Source organism: Electrona antarctica (genome assembly GCF_951216825.1).
Source record: "Electrona antarctica genome assembly, chromosome: 3".
Classification (NCBI taxonomy): Eukaryota; Metazoa; Chordata; class Actinopteri; order Myctophiformes; family Myctophidae; genus Electrona; species Electrona antarctica.
In genome coordinates this window covers 17710694-17731932 of record NC_136808.1, presented here as the reverse complement: position 1 = coordinate 17731932, position 21239 = coordinate 17710694, and the positions used below count along the sequence as shown (strand labels likewise).

At 43.1% G+C, this 21239-nt stretch overlaps 1 protein-coding gene across 6 annotated transcripts in view; it reads right to left on the bottom strand.

Moving 5' to 3' along the window:
- Positions 1 to 21239, bottom strand: part of dennd2b (DENN domain containing 2B) — a 64517-nt gene that overhangs the window by 33183 nt on the left and 10095 nt on the right. For 4 of the 6 annotated variants that reach the window (XM_079498051.1, XM_079498052.1, XM_079498050.1 and 1 more), the window contains exons 2-4: positions 14366 to 14464; positions 4597 to 5871; positions 2628 to 2776 (exon numbers count right to left, since the gene is read on the bottom strand). In XM_079498051.1, coding sequence (XP_079354177.1) covers positions 2628 to 2776; positions 4597 to 5871; positions 14366 to 14439 — 1498 coding nt within the window. In that variant the 5' untranslated portion in view covers positions 14440 to 14464. Of the gene's footprint in view, positions 1 to 2627; positions 2777 to 4596; positions 5872 to 14365; positions 14465 to 21239 lie in introns of those variants that run through there. The other 2 variants (XM_079498054.1, XM_079498055.1) reach the window with 2 other exon arrangements.

The window sequence follows — 21239 nt, the reverse complement described above, 5'->3', positions numbered from 1 at the left end:
TAAGATAAACAAAATATGCCTGGGTATATTTATTCTCTCTCAACAGCTCTGTCTGGCAACAATGCTAGTTATGGTCACGTACAGACCCCTAGCATTACAATCTATCATTGCAAAAAACATTTTTGAGCACAGGTAAGAGAATATTATCGTTATCATGGAAAACATGTTGCTCTATGTTGAAAAACATCCAGAGTACAACCACTGAGACATCTTTTCATAAAGAATGATGTACAGTATGTACCTGGAAATAATCAGCCATCACAAACATTCTTGACTGAATTGTGGATACCCCACTCAAGGTGGTTTTTAGGGAACAATAGAGGCTATGTTAGAGCGTACATCAAAGACAACCAGGTCCCCTGCATATGAATTCCTGCTCTGGCTGAGTTGACTGTCGGAATACAAAGCCAGGTCAGAAATAAAGTCTGTATCATAATATGAATTCCATTGATTGATTGGCAGTATTTGCAAAAACAGGAAGACATGGGCTGCTCATTGCTGTGCCTACATTCTGATATAAAATATAAATACTTTTCAATGCTGACTTTCTACTGTATCTCACGTCCAAGCCTCATTAGCAAAGACAGGATTTATGATGGTCAGGCCAGACTATTCTCATACTGACACACATTTCTACCATGTGAAATATGCACTGGGAGAACTGGCACTTTCACTGGGCAGCAGGCCTCGGGTCATTTCCTAGCGGAAAGGAATTTGGCTCTTGAGCGTATCCAGCCCTTCAAACAAGCACTTTTGCTGTAAAATCCTGAGTGTACATTTAACACACAGAGTTTACGAATGCGACCGAATGGACCCGTGAGTGACCATTTAGTTTCATTCGTACATTCTCAGATCTAAATGAATACTCAGGAATTTACTGTGTTGTCTCTCTTTGTGCACTGAAATCTGTGCAACTCACGGTTACACACACCATGTCCCTTAAGCAATTGAAATGTGAGGAGCTGCTGCTAGAGAGAACACATCTAAAAGAAAATATAGAGTATAAAGTATTCCAACATTGTCAGTTTCATTGTCACATTGTTCAATCTTGTTCCATACTAAATTAATTGGGTGTAAAATGAGGACATCTATTATTAAGATAAAAGTAAAGTAAATAGGTTAATATACTGTAAGCGTGTTTACAGTGCCTTTGTACACGGTCTCTGGCTGCAGTTGAAGTATTACAAATTTAAGAAACAATATAAATGAAGCCCTCAGGCCTAGTGTGGCTAGAGGATTCAATTACATGACAACACACAGAGAAAAACACATCTCTGTGGACTGTTTCTATACCTCACACTGCTATACAAGAGATAAGGAGAGGAATCTGCCCTGATAATGTCACTGCCCATTTGTGTGCCCTTATCATTAAAACACAGCTAAATCATTTTCAAACACCCTTTAAACTAAGGTTACTGTTATAATGAGCATAACTTAGATTTACAGCACAACCGAAACCTGAGTCACCTCTGAGTGACCCTCATTGTTGTAGTGTATAAAGTAACATTTACATTCACGTACATTTACTCAATTACACTTTTACTTTACTCTTTTACTTTACTCTATATGGTTCTACTTTGTAGATTTAGATTATGAATACAAAACATACATTAACCCTATTTTATTCTTTGTCTATTAAAGAAAAATCACACCCGTGTGAACTGAGTGGTGTAAGGTCTGTCTGATGTAATGAAATCATGTCTGACGTAATGAAATCACACCCGGGTGTGATTTCATTACCTGGCTTTGTTTGTGCAGAAAAAATGAGCATGGTTGCTATGTTCACCCTGTTCACCCGGGTGTGATTTCATTACGTCATTACAACAGGGTGAACATAGCAACCATGCTCATTTTTTCTGCACAAAAAAGCCAGTTGTAGGAGTGGTTTACACCACTCAAAAATAGGCGATCGCGATGCAACAAGATGTGAGCTTGTAAGTGTAGCCTTAGGAACAAACAGGGACCATGCGGGCCATAGGTCAGGTGTCTATCTCCTGTTTCTGTAGCATAAGTACACCCCCTAGACATGATATTAGTTTGTCACAGGGACTTACCCACAATCCAACCATTAATGCTTAGTGCCAAGCAGGAAGGCACTGGGTACCATTTTTACAGTCTTTGGTAAGCCAGGGATTGAACCATGACCTCCCAGTCTCAGGTTGGACACTCTACAACCCATGGCTGAGTAGACTACCAGCTCAGTGGCCATGGGTTAGATCAGCTATTTTTGAAAGATTTTGACCATTTTTAAATCTTTTGAAAAAATGTTTTAATTTTGGTACTTTTTTTTGTGTGGCTTTTGCCTTTATTTTGTATATTTTATGGAGGGACAGACAGTAGGCTGATAGGAAATGGGGAGAGAGATGGGGGGAAGATATGCAGTAAAGGCCGTCGGGATCGGGAGTCGAACCCGCGGAACACTGCCAGACTGGATTACCAGCCAAGGTGCCTGGACCGCTGAGCCACGGCCCAGGCCTAATTTTGGTACTTTAAGTTACCAATTTGATACCAATACTCAAGTAAAATGTTGAAAACCTGCGCAAAAAAATTATACAGGGTTTAAGTGGTTATAGGCCAGATTGTGGTCATGTCTACTGGATCCAAGAGTGCTGTGATGCTGTGCTTACCTACTATGTCCTCATAGGCATTCTCCTCTTTTAAAGTGCTTTTGCCACTGGGCCGACTGCGGGTCTCTGTGCTTCCAGTGCCATTCTCTGAAGGTGAGGATGGGTGGGAGGAAGGTAGGCTTGCAGCATCTTCTGACTCACATGACTCCCTGGAAAGGAATGAAAATTAATGTCAAAGGACACAAAAGACACATTCGAATTTCACAGAGTACCGGGAAAGACAGAAAGGTTAAGAGTAAGACAGACAACGAAATAGAAAGAGTCATGGTGTTGAGATAATAGTAAAGAAGGTCTGGCTCTCTCCTGACATCCTCCACTGGCCAATTACTGTAGAACCAAGACAAGGCCACGAGTGATTTGAATGAGTTTAGCTGTCTCTCAAAAGTGTTAAACCCGTAGCTGACATTTTTCAGAGACAGAGGGGAAAATGCTAATGAGCACAGGCTATTAAGGGAAATTGAGGCCAATGCATTACAATGGTGGCAGTGCTGCGCATCGCGCGCATTCCTTCTCCGCTCGGTTGTTGGGATCACCACTTTGGAATATTTTAACACTACGACAAGCGATTACACCGTTTTAAAGTGGATTTTCATGACAAGCAACTCGGCGATCGGCGCAGTGGCTCTTAGTGAAAACACGGCAGGGAGATCTGGAAAACGATTGTTTAATCACGGCATTAAAACTGTTAAAAAAGCAGACAGCATTATGCACTCTATACCGTGCACAACCTAGCACATGATCTCTCAACGCTGAAGTGGTGCAGTTGTACAGCTTATACAGTATTAGTGCAGAAATGTCCGCCCTGTCGCTCCAATGATGGCTTGTGGTTTTAAAGGATGGTCAGAACTTCCTCGGCCACAGGAATGTTAAACACAGCCTAAGTCAGCCTTAGTCAGGGATGTTAAAGGATTTCCTCTTAATCGCACAACAGGAAGACGTAGTAAGGCGCTGTCCACGCTCATTGGACTGAAGGCATCATATCTGAGGATTGCTGGAGGAACATACAGAGTGAGGACTCCTAGCTACACCTACACCTATATATACAGTACATATATGTTTTAGTCTTTGTGGAAATTCCTATTGTGCCTGCATGTTGTTTGAACCTGCTGTTTAATTTTAACCGTGTCTTTTTTTAGCACCGCTACCAACGCCTCTCCCTCAAGAGGCCATGACTTTGTATTGTATTAGTAGTATTTGTTCTTAATGACATGCCTGTTTACATGAAAGTTAAAAAGCAGTGCACTATAGTAATAAGAATAAGTATGTTTATATTGTTAGACAAGAAGGGTCATTAGTCCATTTTAAGTACACAATAACATCTTCATTGTCAGTGGTCTTTTATTCACGTGTTGAGAGTGTACAAATGTAACCAAATAGACCCATTAAGGGTTAGAAATTTATAAAATACCACTGAGGATTTGACTTTACCGTACTTTTACTACTGGAAAAGAATACGTTATCTAGTTTAATCTTGATTGGCTATTTGAACCCTTAAAACTACAAAGCTTTAATATTAAAATATAGCGTTAAAATGAACAGGAATCAATAGTAGGCTAGCTATCACCAATCAATCTCAATGTAACATATTAATAACAATATTACCATTCATAGAAAGAACAAATAACTCATACATATATACAGTTAGCCTGGCTAATAAGCCAGACTCAACGGCTGATTCGGTCTGGCTTATTAGCCAGGCTAATATACAGTAGCCTACATGCTCACAGGGAGCATAATGTTCTGTGCACTGGCTGAGACACTATACTGTTTATTATTATTTATTACAAATGCAGATGTTTTTATTGTTTGAGAATGTAGGACCAGAGGACCAGAGGTAGACAACCATACTGGGACTGATTTGAGACAGACAATTCTAAAGCATTCAAACCGTGAAATACTGTAACTGTATGATTCATTTTTCATGAATAACCAAAGACATACTGTAAGCACACTGATTCTCTTGTCTCACCTCTTGGGGGAGCATCCCTTGGCCTTCTGCATCTGTGTTACGCTGGGCGCAGGCGTTGAAGGCAGTGGTGGGGGGGACTCAGAAGGCCTGCTAGGAGGTAGTCCATTGGCTGACAACGTGCTCTTCTGGCTTCGGTTGGCATCATACTCAAAAGTGCGTTTAGGTTTCGGCAGGGGGTTGACTGGTGCACCCCCAGTGGTCTGAGGGCCGGCTGGCTCAGGACTCTCAGACCTTACTGAGCTCACACTGAACCTCTGTCTGAGTTTAGAGAGCTTATCGCATACCAGTAGAGTGTCCGGTTCCGTGGTCACAGAGCAAATACTACTGCGCTTACTAGTGCATGTACTGTCTAAGTCCTCTGGCCCGCCTATCGTGAAGGACTTTTGTCTTGTCTTGTCTGGAGCATAGCAGTTGTTCAGATACTGTGGAGGGGCCAGGCTGGGGCTCTCCTTCAGGGCCTGCTCTATCTTCTGTATCCTGTTGAGGACTGCCGATGTCTCCTTCCGAGCAGACAGGGAACGCAGGAATGTTCCTGAGGCCTCTGTCTTGCCAAGCCTTTTCTGGAAGCGGCCCAGAACCTCTTTGTCTGCAACAGCCTTCTCTTCCTCCGTCTCTGTGTAGGAGCACTCCGAGAAGGCCGTGCTCATTCTCCGCACCCCCTTGAAGTCAAACGTCTTCTCACTGCAGGGAGAAGAGAGAAGGCTAGGGCAGCCCTCACTGCCCCCCACGCGTTCTGCTCCTGGTCTTTTATCCAGACACAAGCTCATCCTAGGCAGAGCCACCCTCTTGCACTCCCATTCTGAGATCTTCTTACGGATAGTAGTGGAAGCAACACCCTGAGACAGGGTCCGCTTGTGGCCTTGGTTATAGGACGGCCCCAGTGAGAATGTGCTCCAGCTCAGGGGTCCACCTTTAAGTCCATCTCCCCCTGGGAGTTCCCCTAGTGCCTGGGTCTGCTTCTGCTCCTGTGTACTCTGGCTTTCCTGACACACCTGGCCTGCAGCTGGGGGCTTGTATATAGAGAGCCTGTTGTCCAGGCACCCGATGCTCTGAGACTTGGTGAGTCGGTTATGGGAGTCAAAGTCGGCAGAAAGCGAGGAACCACCGCGTAGGCTAGCAGTCTTGCTACTCCAGCCGGCACGCCCCAGGAGCCTGCCGTCAGTTTTCACGTACTTGCTCTGCTTGGCGGAGCTCTCACCGTCGTCAAGGACAGTCTGCTGGCACCGCGCCTGGTTTGCAGAGAGGATGGGTGGTGGGGATGTACTAGACTGGCACCTGAAACAACAGAGGTGTGTGTTTAAAGGGGTGCCAGATCTCATTCAAAAGCATTTCCTTTCTTAGAACATCCACGTTTTAAATTGTATAGCAAACTTTAAAACAACAACAACAACAAAAAACTTTAAATATTAACTTGAGAAAGTTATAATTGCTCTATGTAGAATTAGAGTCTTAAATACATGAGAAACGTCATTAGTCACCTCAGGTGAGTTGCAGCATTGGATGAACATTTTGTCAAATCTACAACCTCAAATGTAAAAAAAAAAAGAATCACACCCGTGTGAACTGAGTGGTGCAAGGTCTTATATAGCCTGATCAGCTGTGGTCTGACGTAATGTCAGTGACCATAGTAACCATGCTCATTTTTTTGGGTCCCACGTACAGGTACACACACGTACAGGTACACACATACATAGACACATACAGACAAAGCTGGTTGTTGGAGTGGTTTGCACCACTCAAAAAACCATTCTTGAGGAAATAGAAGAAGAAAACTTACAGTATGTATGACCATAAACCTTTAAATATTTCTGACGTACTGTAATAGAAAGTATGAACTTTCCGCACTCATTCAATAACTAATGGAAAGTACTGTGTATTTTGACATAACTTTGGCAGTATGAGATCCAAATTAAAGCCAAATCAAATACAGATCTAGAATGAAAAAGGCCTCTATAGATTTTTCCACGTAATTAAAATGATTTAGGGAAAATTAAAGCGGACCCCACACACAAAGAATTATCATACCACAAACCAAGACATGACATACGACAGCCTTACCTCTAAAAAGCCTTTCTGCTCTTCTCCTAATCCTTGTGTTACGAACCCAAAGGCTAACTGATATGTGCAGGCAGGCTGATAGTCCCATGGCCAATGCTGACTACATCATTGTTCACCACCACTAGACACACACTCTTACGTAGTTTGCTACAGAGGTTCCCAGAGAGAGAACACAGCTTTCCTCATAATCCTCGCAGGTCCCTGACACCTAAAACACTCATCGACTTTCAGGAACTCTGTCACAACTTGGCAACAAGCTGACTCTTGCGAAAGTGAGGCGTTGGGAGATCTGATGTCACAGCCTTGGTTAAAATAACAAGCATTGAACTGGAAGGATGAAGCTGAGGGCTGTGGACTATGATCCAGGCAGGGATGCAGGTTGGGACAGATCTGGCTTCACACCTCTCCACCCTGCCCTTCTTGCTTCTCACATGCTCTAGGGTGGGGATATTGTTAATAACACCTGGGAACCTGTAGGCACTACCCAGGAGTTTCCGTGTATGTCACTTGACTCACTTCCCATAAATTCAACCCCTATGGGTAACAGGTCATAATGGACTTTGATCAGTAGCCTAATATTTACTTTTCAGTTACTACTGATAATTACATATTTGTGTATGACGATTATTCAGATTACGATCATAGCTTAAGCATTCAAATCGATAGTTTAGTCAGTAGTGTGGATTTAAAGAACAACTTTGTTTTCATGGAATCATTTTATATTGGGGATGGTTAATATAACCGAGATGTGATTCAAATAAAAAATGACAAACATTGGAAATCCTCATTCTACTACTCTGCCACCACAATGTGGAATTAAGGATGTTAATCACTTGTTTCTTTAAAATAAGCCCTGAAAAAAACATATATCAGAAAGCTACAAGAGGAGTTACATATGAATTCCCATTGAAATGAGGGGTCATACACTGCTGCTGTCTTCCCTCTTTCTCATCTGTAAATATAGCTATTTTTATTTATTGATGACATGTATTCATGTGTTAATTGCGACGGTAGGTCGCAGTTTACTATGAAAACATGCATCTCGCGTCCGTCACACACTCCATATATGGCCAATACAGAATTCTTTCCATGTTGATCTGACCTCATCAAACCCTGTACACTCACTCAAGACACGCTCCATATATGGCAATATATGGAGCGTGTCTTGCTTCTCGCCCTCAGGGCGTCTTACTGGTATTCTATGCTCTGAATTGAATACATAGGAGGACCACAATGGTCCCCAGGATTTGTTTTTTGTGTTATCCTTTTAGCCTAAATGTTTTATTGTACCCAATGTACTATAATTCAGTTGAGATGTGAAACAAATAGGTCAAATAAAATGTTATATACAAAAATGTATTTTAATTCAAATATTCAGGTCCATTTATTATCTAGCTGCTCTCTTCCCTTGCCTCGTTGATGGGCTGGCAAAGCCACCGCTGAGTAAGTGTAAACACCTACCATTGTCTCAATCAGGCCGAATCAGGGATCTTGCAGGATATTTTTTACAGTCAACTACAAGAAGTGAAGTCATTCATTCAGAGAGAATAATACCTTGGTCACTACCCAAATATAATACTGGACAAACAGTCATTCATTGCCTTCTCTATAATCACTGAAATGACTCAGACTCAGACTTTATTTGAGTGCTGATTCATCTGCATCGAATTAGACGTTTTATTAGGTTATTGCGACCGCAGGTCACATTTACTATGTAATCGTGCATTTCCCGTCAGTCAGTTAGTCAGTTGTTTGGTTGGTGACCCCCTCGTGACATCACGTGACATCATCAGGGATGATGATCCATCCATCCTGCCTCTTCGATGTCTCCCTTTTGACTGATACCTGTCCATTTAAACTCTAGACGGGCCTGCCCCAAAGTTATTAGTGCAGCCGCGCCCGGCAGCCGGTGAAAACTAGAGTTCTCAACAGGCCAGAAAATTAAGGCCCAGCCCTACCTGGGCCCTCATCAAACCCTGTACACTCAAGACACTGCCCCCGCTGCCACCCTTAGATCTCCATATATGGAGCTGACCTGTTCTGACATTCCATATGTTGATCTGACCTCATCAAACCCTGTATAGTGTACACTCAAGACATGCTCCATATATGGCCAGTACAGAATTCATTCCATATGTTGATCTGACCCCCCATGCCAAAGCGCCAGCGCTCGCCCAGCAGTCTGCTGTCACCCATGTGGATGCGTGCAGTGCCGTGCACGCATCTCGCCCTCAGGTCTCGCTTCTCGCCCTCGGGCGTCTTACTGGTTATTAATCCAGAATCGCCAGTCTTATATTTACCAGTTCTTGGCGTCTCTGTCGCCTGGCAACGCTTTGCTTCTGCGTTGTGACATCGTTGAAAGAATAATAATTACTGAAGAGCTTGGCGTGACAGACCTAACCTTGAATTTAACCTGGGCAGAGGTTGAAATATGTGTGTTTGTGTGGGAATTAATTAAGCTGACGTCGCTTAATGAGCGTCACGCCTGTCACAGACATGTGCAGAGCAAGTTCAGTCAGGAAACTCAGTGCAGTTGCTGGCGGCCGTCCATTGGGCCTCAACTCCACGTCCACATCTTAGAGTATATATGAATAGAGACGGCACCCGAGTTCTCCTTCCATCCACTTGCATTAAGTTGCTCAGAAGCGCATGAGGCGATTTCACTCCTCCGGTTAGGAACAGAGTGCATTCTGGGATTGATTGGGCCAAAGACATGAACGCGCTGCCATTGCACTGAAACCGCGTTCACGTGTCATCATGAACGTGCGCAATGATAGTCAACGGACCAGCGCGTTCATGTTCTTGGCCCAGCGTTGCAATACCAAATTCGGCCACTATGTCCATTGCGCCTCAGGGTTTCCTCCGGGTGCCGTCTCTATTCATATATACTCTAAGGTCCACATCCATTCATCCAATCACACACTCATTTCATTCTCAGACCGCTCTATTTAATCTGGAAGTTTGCACTGCTCATTCCTGCTTGCTTTGCTGCTGTCATGCTGCTGCTGCAGTGCTGCTGCACTCACCACTGCCGTGTTGCTCAAACACTGCTGCACACCCACCACCACCCCAGCTACCACCTGTTGTTTTGGATCTGCTGTTATGTACGGGGGATTCAGAGTCCCTATGGTTGGGACTGATGCACATTATCAGAGTACATAAAAGATGATCCAATTCATTGCCAAACCATAATAAATATATTGCTCATTTTATAAAATTAAGGTTTCATGACATTTTAGGTTTTATGACCTCAATTACACCCAAACAACTTGAACTTTGAACATTCAGTGGATTTTCTGTGGTCTGGGATTTTCTCTATGTCTGTGAAGCCTTTTGAGCTGCAATGAAAACCGCAAAACAGTGAAAACAGTGACATCTGCTGGCAAATCCCATTGTCATATATGGGATTTGCTGGCTCTTACATCACACTCCACAGGAAAATCAGAGCACTTGAATGTTCAGGTTTTTTGGGTGCAATTGAGCTCAGAAAACCTAAAAGAAATATATAGCCTATATATACAAAAACTTTTTTTTATGTCACCATCCCTTTAAATAAAAATATATTCTATCCATTCATGAGTTGTCCTTACTGAACTGTGGTGTAAATGGTAAATGGTGCATTTATATAGCGCCTTTATCCAAGGCGCTTTACATAGATTGTGCATTACATTCACCCATTCACACACACATTCATACACTGATGGCGGCGGAAACCATGCAAGGTACCAACCAGCACATCAGGAGCAATTAGGGGTTCAGTGTCTTGCTCAAGGACACTTCGACACTAACTCTGGGGGAGCCCGGGTTCGAACTGGCGACCTTGCGGTTACCATCTGGAAACTCTACCACTGAGCCACCGCCGCCTCTAGTCACCATCCCTTTAAATAAAAATATATTCTATCCATTCATGAGTTGTCCTGACTGAACTGTGGTGTTGTTATGACAACTGGATTTCCCTCGTGGGATGAATCTATCAATCTATCTACCGAGTGCCAAGACTCATATTAACAACAAAATGATTATTATAACCATATTAACACACTGCTATGCAGACACCCGTTTCGTCATAGAAAAAGAACAGTGTGTACCATCATGCACAATAAAGTCTGTTGGATGCTTGGACACTGCTGGAGAAAAGCTGCTTTATACCTGACAGTATGAAAGTATGAAATGCTAAAATATGTAGCATAAGAATGATAATCCATTATGTTTTGTGTTGTGTTAACTGTCTTGTGTATGACAGCATCCATGCATTTTAGCATAACCCAATGTAACAAATGTAACCAAATAGACCAATAATGGTTGGATACATTTGTACATTTTCAAAGTTAGGATTTTACAGTAGAATCTGATTCTGTTGGTCTGGATCTGACAAGCATTTTTAAGTCCAGTTTTGGCAGTGGACAGAGAGCTTCAGCTGGGTCGACCACACATATACAGAGCTTCAGCTGGGTCGACCACACATATACAGAGCTTCAGCTGGGTCGACCACACATATACAGAGCTTCAGCTGGGTCGACCACACATATACAGAGCTTCAGCTGGGTCGACCACACATATACAGAGCTTCAGCTGGGTCGACCACACATATACAGAGCTTCAGCTGGGTCGACCACACATATACAGAGCTTCAGCTGGGTCGACCACACATATAGAGAGCTTCAGCTGGGTCGACCACACATATACAGAGCTTCAGCTGGGTCGACCACACATATACAGAGCTTCAGCTGGGTCGACCACACATATACAGAGCTTCAGCTGGGTCGACCACACATATACAGAGCTTCAGTGCCAGTGACAACTTGGCTGCTGGCTCCTCCCACTAAGGCTTCCAGGGCATACCGGCCACAAACCACTTCCTGTTTGCTGACCAGGATGGAGAGAGCCGGTCACGCACTATTACTTTTCATCACTGATTGATGACATCTGCAAGTCTATCATCCCTTACTGAGAATCCACGCACGCACGCACACGCACGCACGCACGCACGCACGCACGCGAACGCACGCACGCGAACGCACGCACGCACGCACACACACACACACACACACACACACACACACACACACACACACACACACACACACACACACACACACACACACACACACACACACACACACACACACACACACCTAACAAGGTTTTGTTATGTGCTCTGCTGCTGAAACACTGCATACATTTCTTTTGGGGATTTTGTATTAGCATTAACATACGGTAACATAACACTACCAACACTACCCACGAGTTCACATACTTGGATAACTACAAGTCTATTCATTAACTACAACCACCTCATCTATTTTGTAAGTGAGTATTTCAACTAAGCTTACATTGAAACTACATAGAGAACAGCTTATATCCTCATTCAGACAGGTAGTTATATGAACATAGAGTAAGTACAGTAGAAGTGCAATAGTTAACTAAGCGATTTAACCAATATTCTTTCTGCAACAGGGGTTTCAATATTTTTCAGCCCAAGGACTCCTTAGCTGAGAGAGAGATGAAGCAGGGACCCCCACTACATAATTGGATACACGTTTGACAGCACTATCAGTGTTGGATTCATGTATTTTCAGACATGGAACCTCTTAAACCGTCAATACTTAGTAAACCTGATCTTTCACTCTGTAATAGGGATGCTAGGGAAGTGATTAATGTTTAAAAATATATCCTATCACACAAACGTTTTGGCGGCCCGGGTCCGGGACCTGTTGAAGACCCCTGTTCCGCAACACTGTTTTACAATGAAGTATAGGTATAATACGTATAATAGGAATGAATTGGCAAAACATGGAAATTGATTTGTGTGGATTTGTTATGTAAAAAAAGGGTTATTATGATGTCACTCAAGTGGTGTATTTGGATTGGGCCTTTTGGCTCAAAGGCTTTCAGCTTTCAAGAATAAACCAAAAATACACAGGGAAGACACATTGGTATATGCACACCTAGGTGTCTATTAGAGTAATGTTAACTCCATAGACACATACTGTATGTCTACAATACTATATGTGACCTTCTTTACAATTAAAAACATGATGACTTGAATGATGTGCACTTTTGTGAAAAGGAGATGCTTTATAATAGCTATATAATAGCTTTATAATACAGAAAATATTCAAATGACAAATCAAGTGTCACCGAGTGTGAGATAGAATAGGTAGTTGTGAAGGTGCGCTCACTGCGCTGTATAGCCAAGTTTACCATAATTATCCATGTTGGAGTTGCTTTCTATAATTCAATGGTGAGCGCTGTTTACTAAGTGAGCAGCTTGTTACCATTTAAACCATTCCTTACTACCCTGTTAACATATTGTAAGCATCACAACTATATTACTCATCCATTCCAAATCAGATGACAAATGATCTACAAATTATGAAATCCATAAAATACAGAATCTTGTTTTCCTATATATCAATCATTCAGCAAGGAATTGATTTGAGTAAGGTCACTGATGATAATAATGTTATTAAGGTTTGTTTGTTTCTTCTCTTCTATAGCAGAAGGACTTTGCCTCTCAATATGTTAACAAAAACATGCTTCAGCTCATTATTAACAGTTCAGATTCGTCAATGGGGCCATATTCCAGAATATCAAATCCTCCTTACAGGATCAGGGAAAGTCCTATCACAGAATTGTTGAAGAATCAAACAGCTGTACTTTCCCATGAATGGAGAAAAAAAGAAAGGGGAAAACAGCTGTGAATTGATCCCTCTCGGAAAGAAATTCTTCAACGTTGGCATATTTCTCAAATGTCTCACTTCACTTCTCTTCTCAGAACAAAAGCACACACAAAAAGGATCTAATTTGGGACTATGACAGACATAGAACATCTGATGACATGTCATGTGGCATCAATCATCAACCTCACCAACAACCAACCTTCCCCATCCTAGATGTAGGCCTGTCACAATTAAATAGCAGATCTACAAGCTCACAATGCATCACAAGCTAGTGAGCTTGTATATTGCCTACTTTCACAATTCTTTTAATAATTTGTACGAAATGTTTAAAGTGTCAAATTATTCAACATATTATGGCCTTTTTTGGCCATGGTACATTATTTATTGGGGTTATTGGTACTGGTCATTGTCAGCAATTTCTTTGTATTTTTAAGGTATTCGTCATGTGCAACCTAAAAGCCTACTTTTTGAGTGGTGTAAACCACTCCTACGACTGGCTTTGTTAGTTTACGTGTCTGTCTGTCTGTCTGTCTGTCTGTTCGTACCAAATGAGCATGGTTGCTACGGTCACCCAGTTCACACGGGTGTGATTTCATTACGTCAGACATTACGTCAGACCACAGCTGATCAGGCTATATAAGACCTTACACCACTCAGTTCACACGGGTGTGATTTTTTTTATATACGTTGAATGTTCAATCCCCAAAATACAATTAACCCATTTAGGCCTGACCTCGAAATTTAAAAAAAAATCTTCTAAATCCTCCAGTTTTCTGAAATAAATATTTTCACGATTTTTTAAAAATAGCAGACCTACAAGCTCGTAGCGCGCCACTCGGTGGCGCGCTATGAGCTTGTAGATCTGCTATTTTTCAATAGCTAAATTATAACATAATGTTTAAAACACCAAAAGGGTTCCCACCCAAAATGGGTTAAATCATTAATCACAATGATCTGTATGCCAATGAATCATCAACTAAAATGCCATGATTGTGACAGCACTACCTAGATGCTGATCAGTCACTGACCTGTCTGGGGTGTCTCGTTGAGGTTTAGCCTCCCCTGCACGAGGCGCAGCCTTGGAACTCTTGTTGGCAGTCATGGTTTCCTGCAAACCGCCCACTCATCTGATGAAGGGACACAATGGCATAAGGGATGGTGTTTAACACTGGTACACATAACCAGACATACATACATGGCCATTGTTTAACTTAACCTTGAGCTGACTTGAGCAAACCATAGCTCCTCTGAGGTTGTTTTGACTCAATCAGAAGATTAAGTTGTGGTGGGAATTAAGTGTGACTGAAAATATCCTTGAAATAGGAAAGTATAGACAATGAAAGAAATCTGTAGCTAATAGAATATTAGGCCATAACCATGACAAATACAGTATGACCCCTAATCCAGAGCCATATCAAATATCAATTGAGTGACTTCACTAAATTCCTAACAGTTTGAGTAAACACAGTACAGCACACAGCAGAGGGGCAAAGTACTGTCATACAATCACTGTTGCCCAGAATTTTTAGTCCGATCTCAATTTTGGACAGTCCTAGACCAAAAGTGCAACATTTTCTAATCAATGTATACAACAAAATAGACAAAGAGTTTCTACTTCAGAACAATGAACTTGAATACATTTAATTTAAACGCAAGTGAGCCCTATTCAAAAGATTTAGCCAATCAGGATGGAGTCTGAAAGACCCGTTTCATTGAATGGCTCTAGAGAGACTGTGTACCAATTTGTGTGATGTTTGGACAAAATCTGCAGGTGCACTGACAGTGGCGCTATAAGAGGCCAATGTGAAAACCTTGGGGCAGAGGTTCAGCTGTGGCATTCAGGGGGTGTGTGTGCAGAGTATGGCTGCGATCAAGCCAACGGTGCCGGAGATTAGCTGTCCACAGACACACAGACACACGGACGGACACACACACACACACACACACACACGGACGGACGGACGGAGTGCAAAACATACTCTCTCCCCGCATGCCTCCGGCCTGGTGGAGACAATAATCAATCAAATAATGACTGATATATCAACCAGACCGATATCGGTAGTGCTCAGCTCTGGACACAACTAATCCTCAACCTAGCTTCTGTCCATTCTGATGGGCATACTGTCATCAAAGAAAAAATCACACCCGTGTGAACTGAGTGGTGCAACTCCCCTCTCCCATCTCCATCCATCCCATCTCTCTCTCTCTCTCTCTCTCTCTCACTCTCTCTCATTAGTAGGCAACAGTGCAGCACTATCTCTCTCTCTCTGTTTCTGGCACAACAGCGCCCCTACTGGTACTCATTGGTACTCGTGCTCATAGTCACATAGTCACATAGTCACACACAAACATAGGTTAACACGGACATTGCTGTTCCTTGGAGTGGTTGCACCACTCAAAAATCACTCAGGAGCAGGTTCCACAGGTATACTGGAAGTGTACTTAAAATTGAGAATGATGCAAAGGGAAGAACACCTCTGCCAATATGAGGCCGAAGATGCGTGCGTGCGTGCGTGCGTGCGTGCGTGCGTGCGTGCGTGCGTGCGTGCGTGCGTGCGTGCGTGCGTGACTATGTGTGCATGCACGGGTGCGTGACTATGTGTGCATGCACGGGTGCGTGTGTGTGCATGTTTTTAATAAGGCAGCCAACATTAACAGACTAGACTCCTCTACTGGCTCATGACATGTTGTCTGTCTTTTCCCATGAATGTGTTGAGCTAGAGAACCGCTGGAACTAAAACAGTGTTTCTATTACAGACATGAGTTTTATCATCTGTATAGGAAAGTTGTGGTTTCGGTACAACAGACTCTCGTGGACACACAGTCTCTCTGCACAGGAAAACCCTAGGTGTTCATTTAACTCAGAGAGTGTACGAATGTTACCTTTGCACAATCTTTAAGTTACAAATGGATACATGAACACTCAGGATTTTACTGTCTGTCTAATGTTAAGCAAATGCTTTTCTTTTGCTGTATAAGATTTACAATACTGTACCTACCTACATACGTACACAAATTATATTGTAGATCAGCTGCATGTCAGTTAAACACCATGAAAAGGAAACCCCAAGACAGCGGAGCGGCATTACTATGTTATAACACTTTCCTGGACAATTACAAAGACCTGCAATCAACAATTCCCTCTCCCTTCAATCCAAAGGCCATTGGCCTAGAAAGAAAATCACTTCTATCTCAATTCTCCATCTCTAAAAGGTTATGGCTTAGAAGGAGGTCAAATGAGATCTGTCTCTAGAGACCAGAGGTGATGGATGGGACAGTCCTTGTCCGAGCTTTGCTCAGGAGCAACTTGTTTACAGGAAGTTGTTGTATGGACTATGGAGAAGGCAGCCAACCAGCAGTGGGTCTGTGTCCTATAGAGACAGATGAGAAGCCAATGCATGCAGCCAACCAGCAGTGGGACTGTGTCCTATAGAGACAGATGAGAAGGCAGCCAACCAGCAGTGGGACTGTGTCCTATAGAGACAGATGAGAAGCCAATGCATGCAGCCAACCAGCAGTGGGACTGTGTCCTATAGAGACAGATGAGAAGGCAGCCAACCAGCAGTGGGACTGTGTCCTATAGAGACAGATGAGAAGGCATGCAGCCAACCAGCAGTGGGACTGTGTCCTATAGAGACAGATGAGAAGGCAGCCAACCAGCAGTGGGTCTGTGTCCTATAGAGACAGATGAGAAGGCAGCCAACCAGCAGTGGGTCTGTGTCCTATAGAGACAGATGAGAAGGCAGCCAACCAGCAGTGGGTCTGTGTCCTATAGAGACAGATGAGAAGGCAGCCAACCAGCAGTGGGTCTGTGTCCTATAGAGACAGATGAGAAGGCAGCCAACCAGCAGTGTGTCTGTGTCCTATAGAGACAGATGAGAAGGCAGCCAACCAGCAGTGGGACTGTGTCCTATAGACAGATGAGAAGGCATGCAGCCAACCAGCAGTGGGACTGTGTCCTATAGAGACAGATGAGAAGGCATGCAGCCAACCAGCAGTGGGACTGTGTCCTATAGAGACAGATGAGAAGGCATGCAGCCAACCAGCAGTGGGACTGTGTCCTATAGAGACAGATGAGAAGGCAGCCAACCAGCAGTGGGTCTGTGTCCTATAGAGACAGATGGGAAGGCAGCCAACCAGCAGTGGGTCTGTGTCCTATAGACAGATGAGAAGGCATGCAGCCAACCAGCAGTGGGACTGTGTCCTATAGAGACAGATGAGAAGGCAGCCAACCAGCAGTGGGCCTGTGTCCTATAGAGACAGATGAGAAGGCATGCAGCCAACCAGCAGTGGGACTGTGTCCTATAGAGACAGATGAGAAGGCATGCAGCCAACCAGCAGTGGGACTGTGTCCTATAGAGACAGATGAGAAGGCAGCCAACCAGCAGTGGGACTGTGTCCTATAGAGACAGATGAAAAGGCATGTAGCCAACCAGCAGTGGGTCTGTGTCCTATAGAGACAGATGAGGAGAGATGCAGCCAACCAGCAGTGGGACTGTGTCCTATAGAGAGAGATGAGGAGAGACACAGCGTTCCTGTAACAGTGACTGTTGCTGAGGGGACAGGGGGGAATGCATCTTAATTATGATCGCAATCAGAAAAGGGTCTGGTCCTGTTCTATGTTCATATTACCTGCTTTGAGCCACTGCGGAAATGGCGCAGTATTAAAAGCACAGTAGCACCTAATCCCACAGAAACGTACTGTACTGTACTGTACTGTACTGTACTGTACTGTACTGTACTGTACTGTACTGTACTGTACTGTACTGTACTGTACTGTACTGTACTGTACTGTAGCCAAATCAGGTGTGCTTTGTCTGGGCTTTTTTCCCTACCTTCACGGCCATATCCTAGTTACTTTGTAGCACTAGCTAAACTTGCACTCTACTTATGTTACCATTCAACCGGGCATTTGTTGAATAGGGTTCATGCCATTTACACTTGGAACGCTTGGAATTGGATTGAAGCAACTTGCTAAATATGCCAAATTTGTAAATTGAAATTGTATTTGTTACCTCTGATATCTACCAGCTGCCGCTTGGTCAAATTGAAAAAGAGAGGGAAAAAAACTATATATACGTATATATGGCTATACATTTTGTATTTACTCATTCAAAAGGTATTGGAAAATAGCAACAAGCTTTTAACAGTTTGGCAGCTCTCACACACTCTTACTACATCACATTTGAGATGAAATCAATTGTTATTTCATGTAGCTTTTAACTGCTTCGCAACAATGTGACAAACAGGCCACAAAGGTCCAAAATGGAGTTTGGTGCATAAACACCAAGGCGTTAGCCAACTAACTTCCTGACGTCTGATAGCATCTCCTTACACTAAATAACAAGCTATAAATACGAATTTTCAAAACAAAATCTAGAGGACCTTTGAAGCACAATCAAAGGTCCTCAACTACGGACATAAGACACATTTTCTCTTGAGATCGGTCAAAACTCAATGCAGTAAAACTCCAGAAGAGTTGTTCAGTATTAATTAAGCATCTGTTGTGTGCAAATCTTCACTGTTACTTTATGTACACTCTCAGAGTTACACTGTGGAGTTTAGTGCCAACGAGGGTGATTGCTCATGTTACTCATGTTGCTCATGCTCATGATGGATGTTGCCATCATTAGTATGTATTAGACATTAGACAGTGATTGATTGGTAATAATAACACTAATACAAGTGAGTTCAAGTCTAAGACACATGCCTAAATGCTTTACCTCCGGCTTACGATGTACTGCTCAATAATAAGAAGAGAGTCTTATGTCTAGTTGTCTACTGTTTCATCCAGTCCGCTGTCTAAATGCACGTAAAGTGTTGGTTGGTGACCAACTTGGTGTACGTTGTTTCACACAGTGTGTTAACAGTGTGTCAACTCTGTATGTACAAATGAAATGCTTGGGGTCCATTTGGTTTCATTTATACAGTCTCAGAGCTACAAATTGATAAATTGACACTGAGGATTTTACTTTGTATGTGGCAATGTCAAGGGATGAATAAAACTGGCTTATAACCAACCATAGAGTTAAAAAGCAGTGAGGGGCACTCTTATCATCATACATCAGCCAATCAAATCATCCCATTCCATGCTACAAACACATTCTGTGCTCCAAACCCATTCCGTGCTCAAACAGACATACTGTACACACAAAGCTGTCCATAGGAGGGGCTAGCGCCCCTTAAAAATAATAGAGAGGGAACCGGAAATCTTCGCCCATTCACCTTTTCACCCATTCTTCCGGGTTGGAAAAGTATGACGGGCATGGACTATTTGGGGCCTCTGCGAGTCGTATTGCATGTGCAGTAGTGTACCTCAGTGCACAACCCTGTGCACAAGCTCTTGCACACAGGACCTATAGAGGGTATGCGCTAGCTCTGGTCCATAGCTCTGGTCCATAGCCCTAATGCCAAAATCCCCTTTTGGCCAAAAAGTACCATTTATACATGTAGGCTTTCTAATGACACAACCCGCCTTTGTTTTGATGACTAGCAAAAACGTTCTTTTTATTTACGCTAAAGACGAGAGGCTGGTCTGCATTCATGCGAGCCCCGGAAGTCGAGAGTAACATAGCTCTAAATGCAACGCATTAGAGCTATGGACCAGAGCTAGGTATGCGCATGCATGAAGTGAATGGCAAATTGAGTGGCAAATTGAGTGGCAACGTGAGTGGCAAAGTGAGTTTAACATTGTTTAATGTCGTTTAATGCAATCAGATAAGGATAAGACATTTCTGTTTGGAAGTTTTTTGCCACTCAGTTGCGTTCCCACATAACAGGGCATGCAAACCTCACACCTTTGGGGGGGGGGGGGGGGGGGGGGGGAGAGTGCCATTTTGAAGGTGATAAGTCACTATACCTGGCCAATGGATAGGCATATATATAGCAGAACAACAACAGTGCATCAAAGGTTAAGCGACGCGTTGTTAGCTTGTAGATCAGCTATTTTCAGCACGGAACACTTTGTACGACGAAGAATAAATCATGCATTACTGCACTTCACTAGTCTGTAGGAGCCGGAGGGAGATGTATTTTGTTGGCCGTTCAAGGCGATATAGACACATACCTCCTCGACGCAAAAATAACAAGCTATTGGAAGCTATTTTTCGTGGCACATTATGTTTAATCAAACAACAAGTTTCATCAGTGTTTGGGTCGGGAGTCGGGATGTTCTGTGTCTGCTGCCTGTCTGCCTGCATGACAGGATCATCATGCAGTTGCATGATGGGGATTTCTTTAGTTTCGCTCTAGACGCAAAGAGAATCGATTCTGTTTTCCCGAGATGTAGTAGACAGGATATTGTCTACTAGCCAGGAACTGATCTTGAGCAGCTCTGAACTCAGTAATCTTTCTACCTCCAATTTGTCTTGGTGTGAGACAAGAAGAGCAGCATCATCAGCAAAAAGATACAGATTGCAGCCACAGGCTGACTGCATATCATTTATGTATACTAAGAAGAAGAGTGGACCTAGAATGCTCCCCTGGGGGACTCCGCTTGTTAGAGGAAGAGGTGAAGATATTGTGCCATTAACCTCCACCACTTGTTCTCTGCTTCCTAAATAAGAGCGCACCCACTGTAGTGACATATTGTCAAACCCTAGAGCCTTAAGCTTCATTAAAAGAATGTTATAATTTACTGTGTCAAAGGCCTTTTGGAGGTCCATCATGACCATGCCACAATACTTTCCCCCATCAATTTCAGTCCTGATCTGATCTGTCAAATATAGCAGACAGGTATCGGTGGAGTGGGATTTTCTGAAACCTGATTGAAACTCAAATATAAGGTTCTGAGATGTTTATTTGATCATAAATGATTCTTTCTATGATCTTCGATATAGAGCTCAATATTGACACTGGTCGGTAGTTCCCAGGATCCAGTTTGGATGGATGGATGGATGGAAA